At 39.8% G+C, this 15,415-nt stretch overlaps 1 protein-coding gene across 6 annotated transcripts in view; it reads left to right on the top strand.

Annotated features, from left to right (window-relative positions):
- Nucleotides 1-15,415, top strand: part of LOC107380771 (protocadherin-1) — a 240,387-nt gene that overhangs the window by 3,926 nt on the left and 221,046 nt on the right. For 5 of the 6 annotated variants that reach the window (XM_054739398.2, XM_054739402.2, XM_054739400.2 and 2 more), the window contains exon 2: nucleotides 12,877-13,708. In XM_054739398.2, the coding sequence (XP_054595373.1) occupies nucleotides 12,902-13,708 (807 nt within the window). In that variant the 5' untranslated portion in view covers nucleotides 12,877-12,901. Of the gene's footprint in view, nucleotides 1-378; nucleotides 3,467-12,876; nucleotides 13,709-15,415 lie in introns of those variants that run through there. The other variant, XM_054739399.2, reaches the window with a different exon arrangement.

The raw sequence follows: 15,415 nt of genomic DNA, 5'->3' as shown, positions 1-15,415 counted from the left end.
AAATTACTTGCGTAGATATACAATTTTCAAAGGAATACGAAATATTTTTTTAACCGATTATAGCTCAAAACATTTTTAAATGAAGCCACTTTCAACATTTGCTGTCCAGCTGTCACTTGTTCTCACATTAAAAGTGAAAAATACAGTACGTGACATTGCACATTTACAAAGTTTTCCTCAGGAAAGATGACACTTGTTGTTAACAAGCAAATATTTACTTCCTACTTGTTTCCTCCTCATCAGAAATTTGATCTGACACAGCTTTTATTTTGAAAAATGCTAGGTGAGCTCATCAGTAGGCTACTTCCTGTTAACTCAGCTAGATGGTATCACATATGGAAACTTTGAGCTCCTCACAGCGTGTTTAGTTTGACAACAAATAAAACAATAAAAAATAGTATCTTTTCCAAGTTGCTCTAGTTTTTTTTTTGGTATTAAACATAATCTAATTGCTAAGAAAAACATGTTAAACATCTTCAGCTCTGGATTGGTTATAATCCAAGTGTTTTTGTTTTCATGATGTAAATTATTCATAGTTTCAATTTGTTGACACTAGAAAATGACTTGGAAAACTAAAGCTATCTGTGCAGATAAAATATCTGAAACATGAATCAGATGATTAAAATCGAGACGCTTGTCTTCAGTTTCTGTGTGGAACATTTTTGACCAATTATTGAGACAATATTACAGATTTTTTCACCTCCCACGTGACTGATGCTTAAATTTGACATCTGTTCACATTGAACAGTTTGAAACCATTTGTTACTATCAATAATCAACGGAATGCACACTTCTAACGTTCAGCGTTCCCTCCACAACACAGCCTATGAAGGCCAAGTTCACTGAGAAAACTTTATTTACTTGTTGAAATACGATCCGTCTCTCTGAATTTAACACGCATTAGCTGCTGTGAGAAAATAGATGAGGAAACATTGTATCAGAATAAACATTAGCATGTTACATTGAAAATTCGCTAGCACGGATTCACCCATTTTAGTTTGTGACAGGGAAGGCTGTTGTTGGTTTAGCATCCGTGAAACAGCAGAGAATGTCTCTGTTAGCAGAAGCTAACTGTTAGCATTAGCAACTCCACCACGTGGCAGAGCTACTTCAGGCTTGTGTTGTGGGACAGCAGTAGCTCAGGAGGTAGAGTGGGTTGTCCAGTAATTGGAAGGCTGCAAGTTCGATCTTGGCTCCCACCAGAAAATGCTGCTGTTGGGTCCTTGGGCAAGACACTTAAAGAGCAAGTCGCCTCCAAATCAGCTTTATTTGTTGATAAATTGTATAAACGAGTGTCTAATTGTGCTGTAGAAATGTGTAGTCAATAATATGGCACTTTAGTGCATCTTAGTTATAATTTAAATATTCTACCTAAAACTGTCAGGGCCCTCTGTGTGGCGGACGGGATGATGCGACAGAGTGAAACAAGATGGCTTTTCCATTAAGGTTGGACTATTTGGACTTGGGTTTTATTAGAATCAGGAGAAGGTAGATGTATTTAAGTTCTTTATTTAGAAAAAAATATGTACTATTTTCACATTCAACAACTGACTGCCTCGTTTACTGACATCTGTAGTGGCAAGTGTGTCACGTTGTTCATTGTCCAGTAGCATGTGGAGATCATTTAAAGGACAATGGGGCATTGCCAGAATAAACAATATACTTATTTAGTCTGGCTTGCCAGGCTACGGCATTTACCATCAGCGCTGCAGAGTAAATGGAGTCAGTGGTAGAGTTGCATTGCTGTTAGCCAATCAGAGGTGAGATGTTCAAATATCAGCAAATAAAACTCCAAATCATGCCGTCTTCAGCTCAGCTTTCCTCTGGCTCACTTCTACTTCCTAAAACAAGAGAACTAGAGCTATTTCCCCACAGAAATCAACTCACAAGCCATTCATTTATACTAAAGATCACTGCAAATGTTTAGTAAAAATTAGTAAATGGAATCAGCTTGATTTATCCATAGCTGGAAATCACTATGAAGTCATGTTATAATGGTACGTGTACATTTCATATAAAGTCCCAATTTAACTCCAATTACATTGATTTTGGCCTTAGAATTAAATTTGGTTTCTCTGGAAACCATCAATTACACTCCTTAATTTTAGATCCAGAGGCTGTTTAACCATGTCAGTAAAAAAAAAAACCCAAAACGTTTGAATCCATAACTTGTTTTATAGGATTTTACATGAAGGCTTAGACAGTAAAACATTGAAACTGGTCAGTCATCTGACTCCAGTGAGTGAGAGTGAGTTCACTTCCTGTTAACGTTAAACCAAGACGGTAACAGGCTCTCGGTGTGTTCATGGTTCACGGCAGAGTCACATTCTCCACACCTGAGAACTTTGTTTGTTGAAGGTGTGGACACAAATTGTTCATTTGTAGTGCTGCAGTGGCGTTACAAGATCTGAAAGCCATTCAGTACAACTGGTAATGGAGACAATCTGCTGTCTAAATACTGAAAACCTGTTTTATAATTTGGAACAATACACCTCTTATGAGTTAAACTTCGAGCATACAGCAAGTTGTGTGTGTGTGTGTGTGTGAGTGCGTGTATGTGTGTGTGCGTGTGCGTGTGTGTGTGTGTGTGGTAATCTGGATCAAACAATACTATTGGAGTCATTAAAGTGAGCCCCCTTTGTGTGGGATGGTGGGGGGCGCACACACACACAAACAAACACAGATCAGAATAACTGCACATCCTGTCCATCTGAGATCTGAAAACATCAAAGCATCTTTTGATTATCTGTGTGTGTGTGTGTGTGTGTGTGTGTGTGCGCGCGCGCGTGCGTGCAATGTTTAATTCAGGTATGCAGGACAAAGAGCTGGACATTCTGGTTTCACACACACATACACACACCTTGACTGGTTTCCAGTTTCCCCACTGTGGGTCGCTTGATTTTTTCACAGAAGATTTGTCATACTTCTAGGTTTGTAATTGGTCTCCCAGCGTCACTGAGCACATTAGTGCAGTGACTCCGGGGATTATTCTGGCTTTTTGTTTCATGCAGATTAACTTTAAAATTATTTTCTACCAAAAATGTTTTTTATAATTATCTGAAGTAAACAGAAACAAATGTGTAACCACATATAGAGCAAGGCTAGGGTTATTTTTAATCGCAACAATTAGTCCATAAAATGAAAAAATGGAGACTTTTAAAATCTCATTTAGAGGACAGTGTAAAATGTAATGAATATTTGAGGAATCTGTTTAAAAGTGAAGAATTTTCTGTGGCAAACCACAGATGCAGTTTAGGACTTCTGCACTCAGCGGGACACATTCAGAGCCGCTTGTTATGGAGATGAGGCCAGTTTGACTGGATGGGATGGGCTAACAGGAAGCTGGTGCTGGTTGGATTCTTTAGTTGTTGTCACTGTTTCAGCAGGAGGTGATCACTGCAGAGAAGTAACACAGCTCAGCTCACAGGATTTTAATCATTAACCGGCACAGGAGAACAACCGACAGGTCGGTAGTCCAGTTTATTACCATTTCTTTTCATGTTTCATGCTCTTTTAATGAAACATAAACCCGAACAGGTATTTGTTGGTAAATGTCAAACTGTGGTTGCTTCTAATTATGTTGGGGGTTTCAATTGAAAGTTTACAGGTTTACTTTTCGAGTCATCTGAAATGTTTCCGTTGGTGTAATCTGGAAGTTCACCAATATTTCACAACTTGAAGTTCGAACATCATGGAGGGAATTCACTCAGTTTAGTTTTGTCAGTTTTGTTGAACGATTGGGGAATTTTATTGCTCTTGCTGTTGGAACCTTTAATTTTCTGAAAGGTTCAAATGGAAAAAGTTGGGTCAAAAATTTGTCCCAATAATATTTTGTTCTTAAACAGGAGTTGCATGTTTTCTTAGCGCACACCGACACCAGAAACACCACCCTTTTAATGATTTTGTCCAGAACGCACTTTAGAGGATTCAGCCGTAATAAACGAATGTTTCCCTAGAATTAATTTGAGAAAATGTCGATGTCACAGAAAAGAAAGCAGTTAAACTACACAACAAATCATATTTTAGGAGAAGACATTGAACTTTAGATATAGTGTGATGAAATTAGGTGATTGTTTGCCTGCACGTGCTTGCTAATAGAAGTAAAAAAATACAAAATGATCCAGTATAGAATGATACAGAATTATGTGTGAATCGGTGATATTTGCCAATAATAAATACACGTTTATGGTAGTTCATTATAAAAAAACAGAAGAATAATATTTATAATAATAAAAAATAATCTGCTTCATTTTAAAGGAATATAATGTCATTTTCTTGTAAATAGAGTACAACTTCATTTTAGTTCATTTGTTCTAAAACATTTGGATAAATTTACCTGAAATTTTAAAGAAGTTTTTCAGAGTGAGTCAGGCTGATTTTATCTGCTGTTTTTGTGTTTAATGAGTCAGAGTTAGACATGCAGGTGGGACATTAACATGGAGATTCAGTCACAGCAGGATGTTTGGGTGTTTTGTTATGTACAGGATGATGATTGCTGCCGTCAAACACTCTCTCTGTCTCTCTCTCTCAGTTCGGCAGCACATACATCGGCTGTGAGAGTCAAGTAGTCCTCACAAATGGAAATGTGGCTCCCAGCAGCTGAACCCCCCCCCCCCCCCACCCCCCCACACACACACACACATACACTCACTCACTCACTCCGGCTACCCCTTGAGGTTTTTCTGTGGGAAACAAAACGAGCTGGTCGACCTCGTCCGTCCCCCAAGGAGGCAACCACACTGACTACATGTGAACAAACATGCGAACATGAAAATCCATCCAAACAGGAACTCGCACTGCTGACATCTCGACCCAAAGGTTTTCTCACGATCCCAAAATTCCCTCTGTGTTTTTTTCTTTAAGTCGTCTCAAATATCTGCTAGAAATACAAACCCCTCCCGAAGCATCAAACTGCAGAAACACCTCCAACTGGAGGAACGTATGAAATACAGACTATTTCTGAGCAGAGCAACATGCTGCTGTTTACGGTTTAGGACACCGGCCTCACATGTCAAGCGTTAGTTGAAATGTTCTCAGCAGCTCTGCTGGGCTTTTACAGAGTTTTACCTCTATGTGGATATTTAATGATTTTCTTTAGCTGTAAAGCAAAATATATCAGATAAGATGGACACAATTAGTAGAGGGTACCTTTTATATTTCATTGGACACTGTGGCTGCTTCTCGGTCACTTTCAATTTTTGTCAGATTTTTGGTCAAGGACAAAAAAAACCTCACAAAATCTTTAAATGCCAAGTCTTGTGATTTTTATTGAAACACAAAAAAAGAGCCTTTATTATCTGTTTCATCAAATGTCTGGTTTTAATGGTGCTTTAAAAAAATATATCAAGACAGCGCCTTCTAGAACCAACCATCCACTAATTATCTGAACCACTAATTCATTAGGGTCATGAGAAGCTGGGACTTATCTCTTTCACTTATCATGCGAGAGCGGGTACTCTGGAGAACTGTGCCTTGTCTCACACACACACACACACACACACACACACACACACACACACACACACACACACACACACACACACACACACACACACACACACACACACATTCTTGTATTTGTACCCATGCTAGGACTTTGTATTGACTTCCATTCATTTTAGTGAGTCCACTTTGCCTAACCCTTACCCTAACCAATGTATTCCTCAATTCACACCCTATATGTAAACCTCACCTCTAGGGAGTACTCTGTAGCAGGACCGGGTTTTGGTCCTGAAAAGGACCATCGGTCGTAAGAAGGTTAGTAAATATCCCAAAGCCAGTCTTCACAAGGGTACAAATACAAGCCCCCCCACCACCACCACCACACACACACACACACACACACACACACACACACACACACACACACACACACACACAAATCTGTGGAAGTAGTCTCCCATTAGCTTGACATGCATGTTTTTGGTCTGTGGGCGGGAATCTGAGTGCCCGGTGAAAATCCACGCATGCATCTTAACATGAACCTTCGACCTTCTTGTTGCTAGACGTCAGCACATCGTGCAGACCCACGTAAATTCATAATTATCTTCATTGTTATCAAATCTGGAATCATCTTAATGTGTCATTTATAATGATAATAATAATAATAAAAATAATCATAGCTTTTCTGTAATGGTATAATATTTACACTTTCAACACTGCTGCAAGCGTGCACACACACACGCACTTACGCACACACACACACGCACACACGCACGCGCACACACACACCAGTGGGTGTAACAACATAAGAGAAAACTGAGATGATGCGCTCTTAAATAAACTAATTCCTCTGGGTTCTCGTAGCTGATTTAAGATGTTATTTCATGAATTTGTGTCAGAACAATCTGTTAGGTGTTTATTTTCTCCAGCTGTTAACAGCTTGGTTTGCTACAGCTGGTACAATACCATGCAATAAGAAAGTATTTTTATATGGATAAACAAATTTTTTTCATAAAGTCTGACGTTTAGCCGTTTGTACGCCAGCAATAAAACAGTCTAAAATATCTTAATCCTAACAATGGATCTTCTGTGTTAAAGCCAAGAAAATGATGAATATCTAATAAATCACATATCCAGAAAGCATAAAAATATAGTAGCAATAGTATCTCACTGAGATACAATTATTGGCAACAGTTTTTGCACGGCGTTCTCAAGAAGTTCTCCAAAAGTGTCTCATGACATTTGTGAATGTACTCGTGTACTTCATGTGAGTCTAATGGCGTTGCTGTCGTATTCCAAAGTTTTCCCTCAAAATATTCCTCAGTTTGCTGCCGGGATCATGAATGCTTCTCAGTTTTCAGAACCCTAACCCTGGAAAACATGAGCGGTTGGGGACCAAATTGACTAATTTAAACTAAAATGGGTAAAAAAATAAAGACTACAAGAAATTTTGCATGTGAAAGTTACAAGTGAATATCCAAACAACTTCAACGTTTTTTAATGTTCAAATCCACCTGATTCTAGCTGGACATTTGCAGATTTGCTTGAAATTTAGTTTCTTCTAACTGGCCACTAAGTGGAATGCCGAATTTAGAGAAAAGACATGCTCATCGGACCAAAATACTTGTTACACATAAATTATATATTTCAGACTCTTTAGCTGTTTGTTGTCAGGACTTCGGGCGTTTTGCAGCCAGCTACACTGCACAAATCAATTTTCAAAAAGTAAGGAAGCCTTGTTTATTAGATTTTATATTATTTTTTGTTTTAAAGTGAAACTAGGCAGTTTTGGCTTGCTTTCAGCACCCCCTAGTGTCTGTTTGTAGAACCTCCTCGCTGTGCGTTTGTCTTTTTAACGCCTTAATCTAAAAGCTGAAACATCTCCCAGCCTCCATTAGTGTCTACAGCAGCGAGTCAGCACTAAAATAAACAAATAAGCTGAGTTGATGATCTAAAACATGCAGGAAACCTACTGGAATCAGACTGCAGCACCAGGTATGTCAGCCAAATAAAAAAAAAAAAAAATTTATGTCCCAAACAGAGCGGCCCACCAGTATGAAGTTGCAAGTGGAATATTCTGACCGCAGGGGGCGATAGGGCCTGGGTGGCCTTTCATTAACCCTCTAAAGGGTCATTTTAGCTCAAGAATATTATTTAAAATTTTGAAAAAGTTGCAAAGTATCACTTTAAAATATATTTCACACTGCAAGAACAGCACTTTGTTAAATAAGGTAAATATTCTTAAATATGATCAAATATTCTTGTTTTGAGTGCCGATAGGGTAAGCAAAAGTTGCTTGGCTAGAACACTGCAGTGTGCCTTTTAGGCTAAATCATCTTTCCCAGATTGTGTTACTTGTAGCCAAAACACTTCCTGTTGACAGTTCAGTTTTTTATTCAACACACAAAGGTTACTGCTCTAGGTTGTGGTAAACATTGTCTAGTTTTCATGTCTTCAGCTGTTAATGGGGGGTGGGGGCGGGGTCAGTGGGAGAAACAGTTGGTGATGTTTCATCTGCAGATGTAATCAGCTGTTAATCGCTATTATTGATCAATGCAATGTCCTTGTCTGTTCAGGAGGAAAACCAATTACACTAAAAAGGTGATCCATAAGTCTTAGATCTCCTCTTTCTGTAATTCTAGTTGGATTTTATGCCCCTGGATTATCACCTACATCATCCCAGTTGTTTCTTCCTTCGTGTTTTGCTGCTGTTTGTTTATATTCACCTGCTGGCAAAACATCAGGTCTCGGGTGAACAAAAATCCTCTAGGAAAATGTGAAAGTGTCACATTTCTTGTAAGATAATGTGTCATTTTAAACTTTTATTGCATCTTTGAAGAAAAAAAAATCAGTCAGACTCCTGAATAAGTTAACAGAAACATGTTGCTGTAAACATTTGTGCAGTCAGCCTAGAAACCCAGTTGTTTCGGTGCCGTTTCCGCAGTGATGCCTGAAATGCAGCAGGGTCAAAGGTCAGAGGTCAGTGGTTAGAGGTATTTGGCAGTTTGGGAAGAAAATGTGAGAAAACAAACACACACCTTCACACGTTTATGGTCCTTTAGGGTAATCGGGTGTTTGTGTGTCGGCGGCGAGCCGGACTCATGTTTTATCAGCATTTATTTACAAACAGAAACCTGTTTCTCCAGCTGCTGCTCCACCTTTGACCCAGCTGAGGTTTTAACTTAAAGCTGAACAAACATCACACAAATGGGTCGGTTCTGAAAGGGAGCAACAGGTAACGGTACCAAATGTGACTTTTGCGTTGCTTTAAAAGGAGATCAGTCACTAAAGGGAAGACGGTTGTAGCTTTCTGTATCACAGTTCTAGTAAATAAAGTCCTTGTTTCAAGTGTAAACTCCGAGCAAAGCGGGCAATGAGGGACATATGTTCTAACAAAATGAGTTTGTGCTGTCACACACACATGATGATGTGATAAATACAAACTTTACGAAGCTCGCAGTTGTGTGTACTCGGCTGAAAGCAGAGCGGGTGTTTTTATGGTCTGTAAAAATGGCTGAACGACGCATCGTTACAGATTATTGTTCATCCGCAGGACAGAAAACTTCAACGGGGACAAATTAAGTCCAAGAAAAACTCAAATGGGACTCATTTTTCACGTCACATAAATGTCACGTCTGTCTGATAAAAACACAAATCACCCAGATTTAAGAACATCAGGAGGTTCTGTTGAAGACGGGGAAACGTGTAGCTTCAGAATGATGAATAGCAGCAACACGGATCAGACACAAGAGTTTTAACTTCATGATATGATCAATATGTTCGAGTCTGGAGGTGACAACATCTGACATATGATTACATTTTCATTATTTTTTCATGTTTGGATGAATGAAATGCATCTCATGACGCTGCTACTATCAGAGTCGGGAAATGCCTCAAAACATTGTTGAGGTTTCTCAATTTCTCCTCAAAGCTTAAAGCCTCGATCTCGTGTTGCTGGAATTTTGAGCAAATCCAAGAAAGTTTGTGACAATTTCCTCTCAAACTAGTCTGCTTAGTTTCAATCAGAAAGTGAGAAAATGTGCAACAATTGTGGGAGGAGCTGAAATAGTCAATAAAACAAGACACAGTCAGGAAATGTTGTTTTTAAAATGTGTCCAGTAAATCGATGTTCATATTGTGACGGTTGTAATGCATCCTGTTCTCCCAGGAAAAGCTTTCATCCTTGTTTAGTTTGTTATTTCAGTTTTCTGTTTGTGAGCTGCAGCAGAAACTCAGTGTGGATTTGTTTCATGTCTCAGAATGACTTCATACAAATCTCGCATATCCAAGTCCGTAGGCGTGCTTAGGAAACATGAGTTTTCACTCCCACACAGAAACATACCACGTTTGCATGAGAGTTGCAGTGTTCAGAGGGTTAAAAGAAGCTTCCTGATGAACAAGTAAGTTTCTGAGTCCAAATCAAGAATCTGAAAAGATTAACCCAAGTGACCTCCAGCAGAGAAACTCTGACAGATTGAAGCTCTTGAGCGTCTGCGATGATTTATGCCCAGAAAAAGATATGAACGTAGAGACAGAAGAAATAGCTGGTACCAGAAAGTCTGGCTCTGATGGAGCGTTATGAACACCAGGTGAAGAGTCAGATTGTCAGGAAAAATATTTGCATATAACAGCAGAGTTGGTTTCTTTCAGAAAGCCTGTGAGGTCAACTAGAGTTTGAAATTTACAGTAAATAAACCCTTATTAGTTCAGAGCCTGAAAGGAAATTTAAAGCTTTAATTGGCTGAGAGGAAAAGTAAGCTGCTATTCATGTAGTTTGTCAAATTGTGAATTAAAAGGAATGCATTTTACAGTTTTTTAAAACAAGTTATAAGTCTATGGTCCATTTAAAACATGTTTATGAAATTCTTTGCTCAAAATTCTTCTCACATAAAGAAATTTCAGCAGGTTTATTGTTGACAGTTTCATTACTAGGGTTGTCACGGTGTGAAAATGTATCCTCACGGTTATTGTGACCAAAATTATCACTGTTTTCGGTATTATTGCGGTATTTTTTATTTACATGTTACATTTTCAGACAGCTAAATAAACCCTGTATAGCAGGAAAATATTGTCCTCAGTTTGTGTCTAAATTTAGCCTAAAATGTGTTATTTTGTAATTATGTTGTTTATTTGTTTACAATTTTCCCCATTAGTCTTTAAAATACAATATTTGCACATAACTTCATATTTTTTGGTTGTTTGATGTCATCATTTTAAAAATATTAGATCAGATGATACTCAGTACTCAAGTAGCCTTCTAATCAGATCAATATACTTGAGTAATAAACCCTATATCAGGAAAATATTGTCCTCGGTTTGTGTTCCAGTGAGCTTTGCAGATGTGGGGAAAATGTCATCAGGCAGTAATCATTGTTAAATTCATAATTATTCTCAGAGAGAGACCAACTCTTATCTGCCCCTGGGAGCCCCGTAATGCATAGCGCCATTTCAACATGGGGTGTCCGCGACACGGTTTATATGCAGGTAGCGGCGCTGCGGCTGCTTTATATAGCGACTCGTTGCATTCTCCCTCAACCCAAATCCTTGAATCACGCATTTTAGTTTAATGCTAACATTAACTTGCCTTGCGTTGACTGTAGAGTTGTGGGTGATGGTCACGCAGATGTGTCATGAGATTTGAAGCGTTGCTGCCTTTCACAGACACTTTTTCAGCACGTGCTGCAAACAGGATAGCCGTCTTCTATCAACTATCCCTCGGCATTCTTTAAATATCCAAAAAATGTCCGTACTTCCCACTTTGTCTTCTTTGAGGGATAATAAATGTCCTGAGCGCTACCGTTTCCCCCTTTGGCCATTATTTCAGCTTTAGCTTCAAGAAAGTTTTGGTTGTAAACAACAAAGTGCGCATGTGCCGCCGGCAACTTCAGCAGATGATACGGTTTTTAAAAAACAAGGCGGTTATTATTATTGTCAACTTTTTTACCGGGGTTTACTGCTACACTGGTTACCATGACAACCCTATCCATCACCTTCCTGAATGAGGCATTTCAGGGCTCTGTCACTTTAAGAACGCAAGCTGGAACTGGCCACGCCCACCCATCTCATAGTTGGCTGCTGTGAGTGAGGTTAGGGTTTCTTATATTCGGGAGGGGCTCAGAGTAGAGCAGCTAATCCTCCACGTCCATGTAAAAACCTCCCTAACAGTGGACAGATGAGTGGGTGGGTCTATGTCAATTTTCCTTATTGTGATGTCACAATAAGGAGCATTATTTAACACCTTGTAGAAGCAAATTATTCCTGAAAGCAAACTGACAGAAATTCGATGAACAGTTGTATTTACTTTTGAAGCACAACAGAGAACAGAAAGTTTCGCATAACACGCCCACTTTGAAATGTAGATCAGTTAAACCAGCAGGTCAATATTAGGTGTGTTCCGGCCAAAAGTAGGGTCATTTTATTCCCAGAAATCTGTCCTAAGTAATTTAGTGCAACTGTTGAAATGTAAAATTGTGAGAAAATCTGCAAACATGAAACAAAAAGTAAATGGCCTGGTCACATAGGTCATGATTGAGTTGCCAATAGACTGAGAGATTTACAATAACTGGTGTTGTAAAAATTGATCTCAATCTGTTTCCCAAAGTTGTCTCAAATTTTTCCTTTGTTGACCACAGTTATCAAACTGATTGGCTCAAGGTGCGTGTGACATCGCTGGGATTATTTTGAGAGAAAAAGTTTGTACAAAGTATGTGAAAGTGCTCAGAATTGCAGCATCCCTGAGAGTAACACGAGTGAAGACACAAGGGTTTTAGTGAGTTTATCTATTTTAATCTGTACTTCAAAAGTACAGATGGATTCCTTAAATGTCCAACCAGACATCAATTCCTTATTTTTCACAAAAAAGAAACATTTGAAATAGTTACAATAAATAGAAATAAATTTCATAAAAAGATTACATTGTAGTTTGCACTCAAACTTCTGTTCATATTTGTGCCTTAATTAAAATTCAGATTCTTATTGATTTAATTATTAATGCTACAGGCCTTAAAATGTCCTTTAAGTTGATAGAGCCCTTGGATTTGCTGAGGAAAGTTTTATTTTTTTAAGGAGCATATTCTTGTTCCTCTTGAGTTCACGTCTCTGTCATACTTTTTTATGCATTTTTTGTGCTTCTCAGCATTAAAGAACCCTCTAAGTCATCATTGCAGGAGTCCCGCTCCCTGTTGCTGCATATTTTTTGTCGCCTGCAGCAGCTCTAAGTTTGTCTTCCTGTCAGAGCAGCCGACTGGCAGCAGGAGGAAGTGATTACTCGGTGATGCCCGGCTGCTCTCTGCTCACTGCAGCGGAGCTGATGAGTTCATGCCCAAAATCTCACCACAACTTCAGAGGCAAATTTGACAGTCTGCTCCTGAATGGCTCTGAGAATGCCTGACAGAGCCGTCTCACTAACCCGGTTCTTCTTTCTTCTCTTTTCAGAGCGTTTTTTTTTTCTGGCAGAGGCATGGCGGTGCTGAGGTGGGATGTTCTGCCGTTCATGGCAGCCATCCTGATGGTTTCCCACTGCGGAGGACCCACAGACATCTTGTATAAAGTGTATGAGGAGCAGCCGCCCAACACGCTGATCGGCAGCCTGGCGGAGGATAAGGGCCTTCCCGATACCAGACACCTCTACAAGTTGGAGATTGGTGCTCCGTACCTGAGAGTGGACGGTAAAACCGGTAACATCTATACCACTGATATCCCCATTGACCGCGAGATGCTGGAAAACTGCAACTTGTTTGAGGAAGATAAATGCTTCCTAGAGATTGAGATGTCGATCACTGATATGGTAAAAGGGATCGGCTCGGGGCCACGGCTGATCGAAGGTCTCATTGAGGTTCTGGACATCAACGACAACACACCACAGTTCTCCTCGCCCATCCTCACCCTGTCAATTCCAGAGAACACACTAATCGGTGCTCTCTTCGCCATCCCCATGGCCACTGACAGGGACTCTGGATCCAACGGCGTGGCTGAGTACTCCCTAAGCACGGGACCGGACGCTGACCAGCTCTTTGGTCTGCAGGTCGCCCTGGACACAGACGAGAAGCAGCCACAGCTGGTTGTCATGGGCAACCTGGACCGGGAGAAGAAGGACTCATATGACCTGAACATTCGAGTTGTGGATGGTGGGAACCCGCAGAGGGCAAGCAGTGCTCTTCTGCGGGTTACTGTGACTGACCAGAATGACAACCAGCCAAAATTCGAGAGGAGTCACTACGAAGCGGAATTACCAGAGAACAGCCCACCGGGTCACTCAGTGCTGCAGGTCAGTAAACAAACACCAGGAAACACTGTGTGCTTTTAAATTTTGTTCCCAAGTCAGGTCTCAGGTCACGAACAAAATAGCAAAAGATTTAATTATTGTCTTTAAACTCTTCATTAATAACTCTAAATGGCCTATCAACACCTTGTACAGATTCCCACCTGAATAGGTATCCCTTTTTATTTTTGCATAATTTTAACTGTAGGTTGTAATTGGGTTAAAAAGTTTAAATCTGCGTAATATACATTTACATATAAAATCTAATTTCATTCAAATTTATATTCCAATGTGGAATAAAGGGGAGACAAATCAGGAATATATTTAGATAAAACTGTGCTGAATTCTCTAACAGCATACATGCTGAAACATCTGACTGTGACAGGCCCCTTCTCCATTCTGGTTATTGTTAAATCATTGTCCTAAAGTCTGTTGATGTAAATCTTCAGGCTCCTATTTAAGCTCCCAGGTCAGTGGTTCAGATAATTATATTAAACAGGTCTTGTCTTGTCCAAACTGACTGTAGAAACAGTGTCAGAACTGTTGGACGGTACAATTAAAACCATCCCTTCGATGTGTGAAATGCCACATGATGTCTAGAACAGCGTGCAGGCTTTTCTACATTCCACTGACCTTTAACCACCTTTTCAGTCTAGTGCAGATGAAAAATATTCAGCAGGGAAAAAAAAAAGAAAAACAAGTGCAACAAAGTCTCTCTCTTTCTCTCTCTCTACACACACACACACACACACATATATATATATATATATATGTGTGTGTGTGTATGTATGTGTACTACAAATTAGGGTTAAGAATTCCTCAGTTGGACCTTTTGTATTGCTGGGTTTGTGCCTTGCAAGGGAACACAACACTCTGACTGCACATTGCTGCTCAGTTATCCGTACAGACAGATGGTGCAGCGGAGGTGAAGCAGGGCGTGGGATCGCTGTGCCTAGTCACATATTAACCACTGATTCAGCCTCACCTTTGAGCTCTGGGCTGGGTTGCCGGTACGCGATGTTGGCAGCAGCTGGCAAGGCAAGAAGAGACCGTTTGGTTGGATGGCTCCAACTTCTTGATGGCTCATCATGTCCTCAGTTTTTCTTATTCCCTACCTCGGTGTGACTGCAGCGCGACCAGCACCCGTCCAGCTTGATGTGCATGACTTAATCTGAGTCAGTCATGAGATTATCCACGGGGCTTATTGGTATTATTGCTCTGGATGTGGCTCATTGCATTTCAGAGAGCTTCAGAATTTATTTCACTTAGTTTAAGAAATGATGCGGCTGAGGCAGCGGAACGACGCTTACCAATGACCCTGACCTGCTTGAATTGTCCAATAGCTGATCTGACATTTGTATGACTCTGGGCTTTGACTCATGCTTTATACTGAGTGAACCACTGGTTGTGGTGTTCTGTAACCTATTTTATTCCGGGGCAGAATTAGGATCACGCCAATCGATCTCATCCAGTTCTCTTCCATCAGCTAATGTGAATCCTACTTCTGTGAAAATAGATTTAAAATATTTTATTCAAATAGTTCTTGTTACATTTTAGGAAAAAAAATTGAATATCGATTTACCTTCAAAGTCCAATATGTTCCCTGAAATTCATATTTAAATATAGAGATGCACCTAATCTGTATTTAGGGCCAATCCAGCTTCTTCAGCTCGTATTGGCTGATTAAGAAAGCTGTCTATTAATCGATTAACT

The sequence above is a fragment of the Nothobranchius furzeri genome, chromosome 1, assembly GCF_043380555.1.
Source record: "Nothobranchius furzeri strain GRZ-AD chromosome 1, NfurGRZ-RIMD1, whole genome shotgun sequence".
NCBI classification, from domain to species: Eukaryota; Metazoa; Chordata; class Actinopteri; order Cyprinodontiformes; family Nothobranchiidae; genus Nothobranchius; species Nothobranchius furzeri.
Note: the sequence above shows the minus strand (reverse complement) of the source record. Positions and strands in the feature narration are given on the sequence as shown.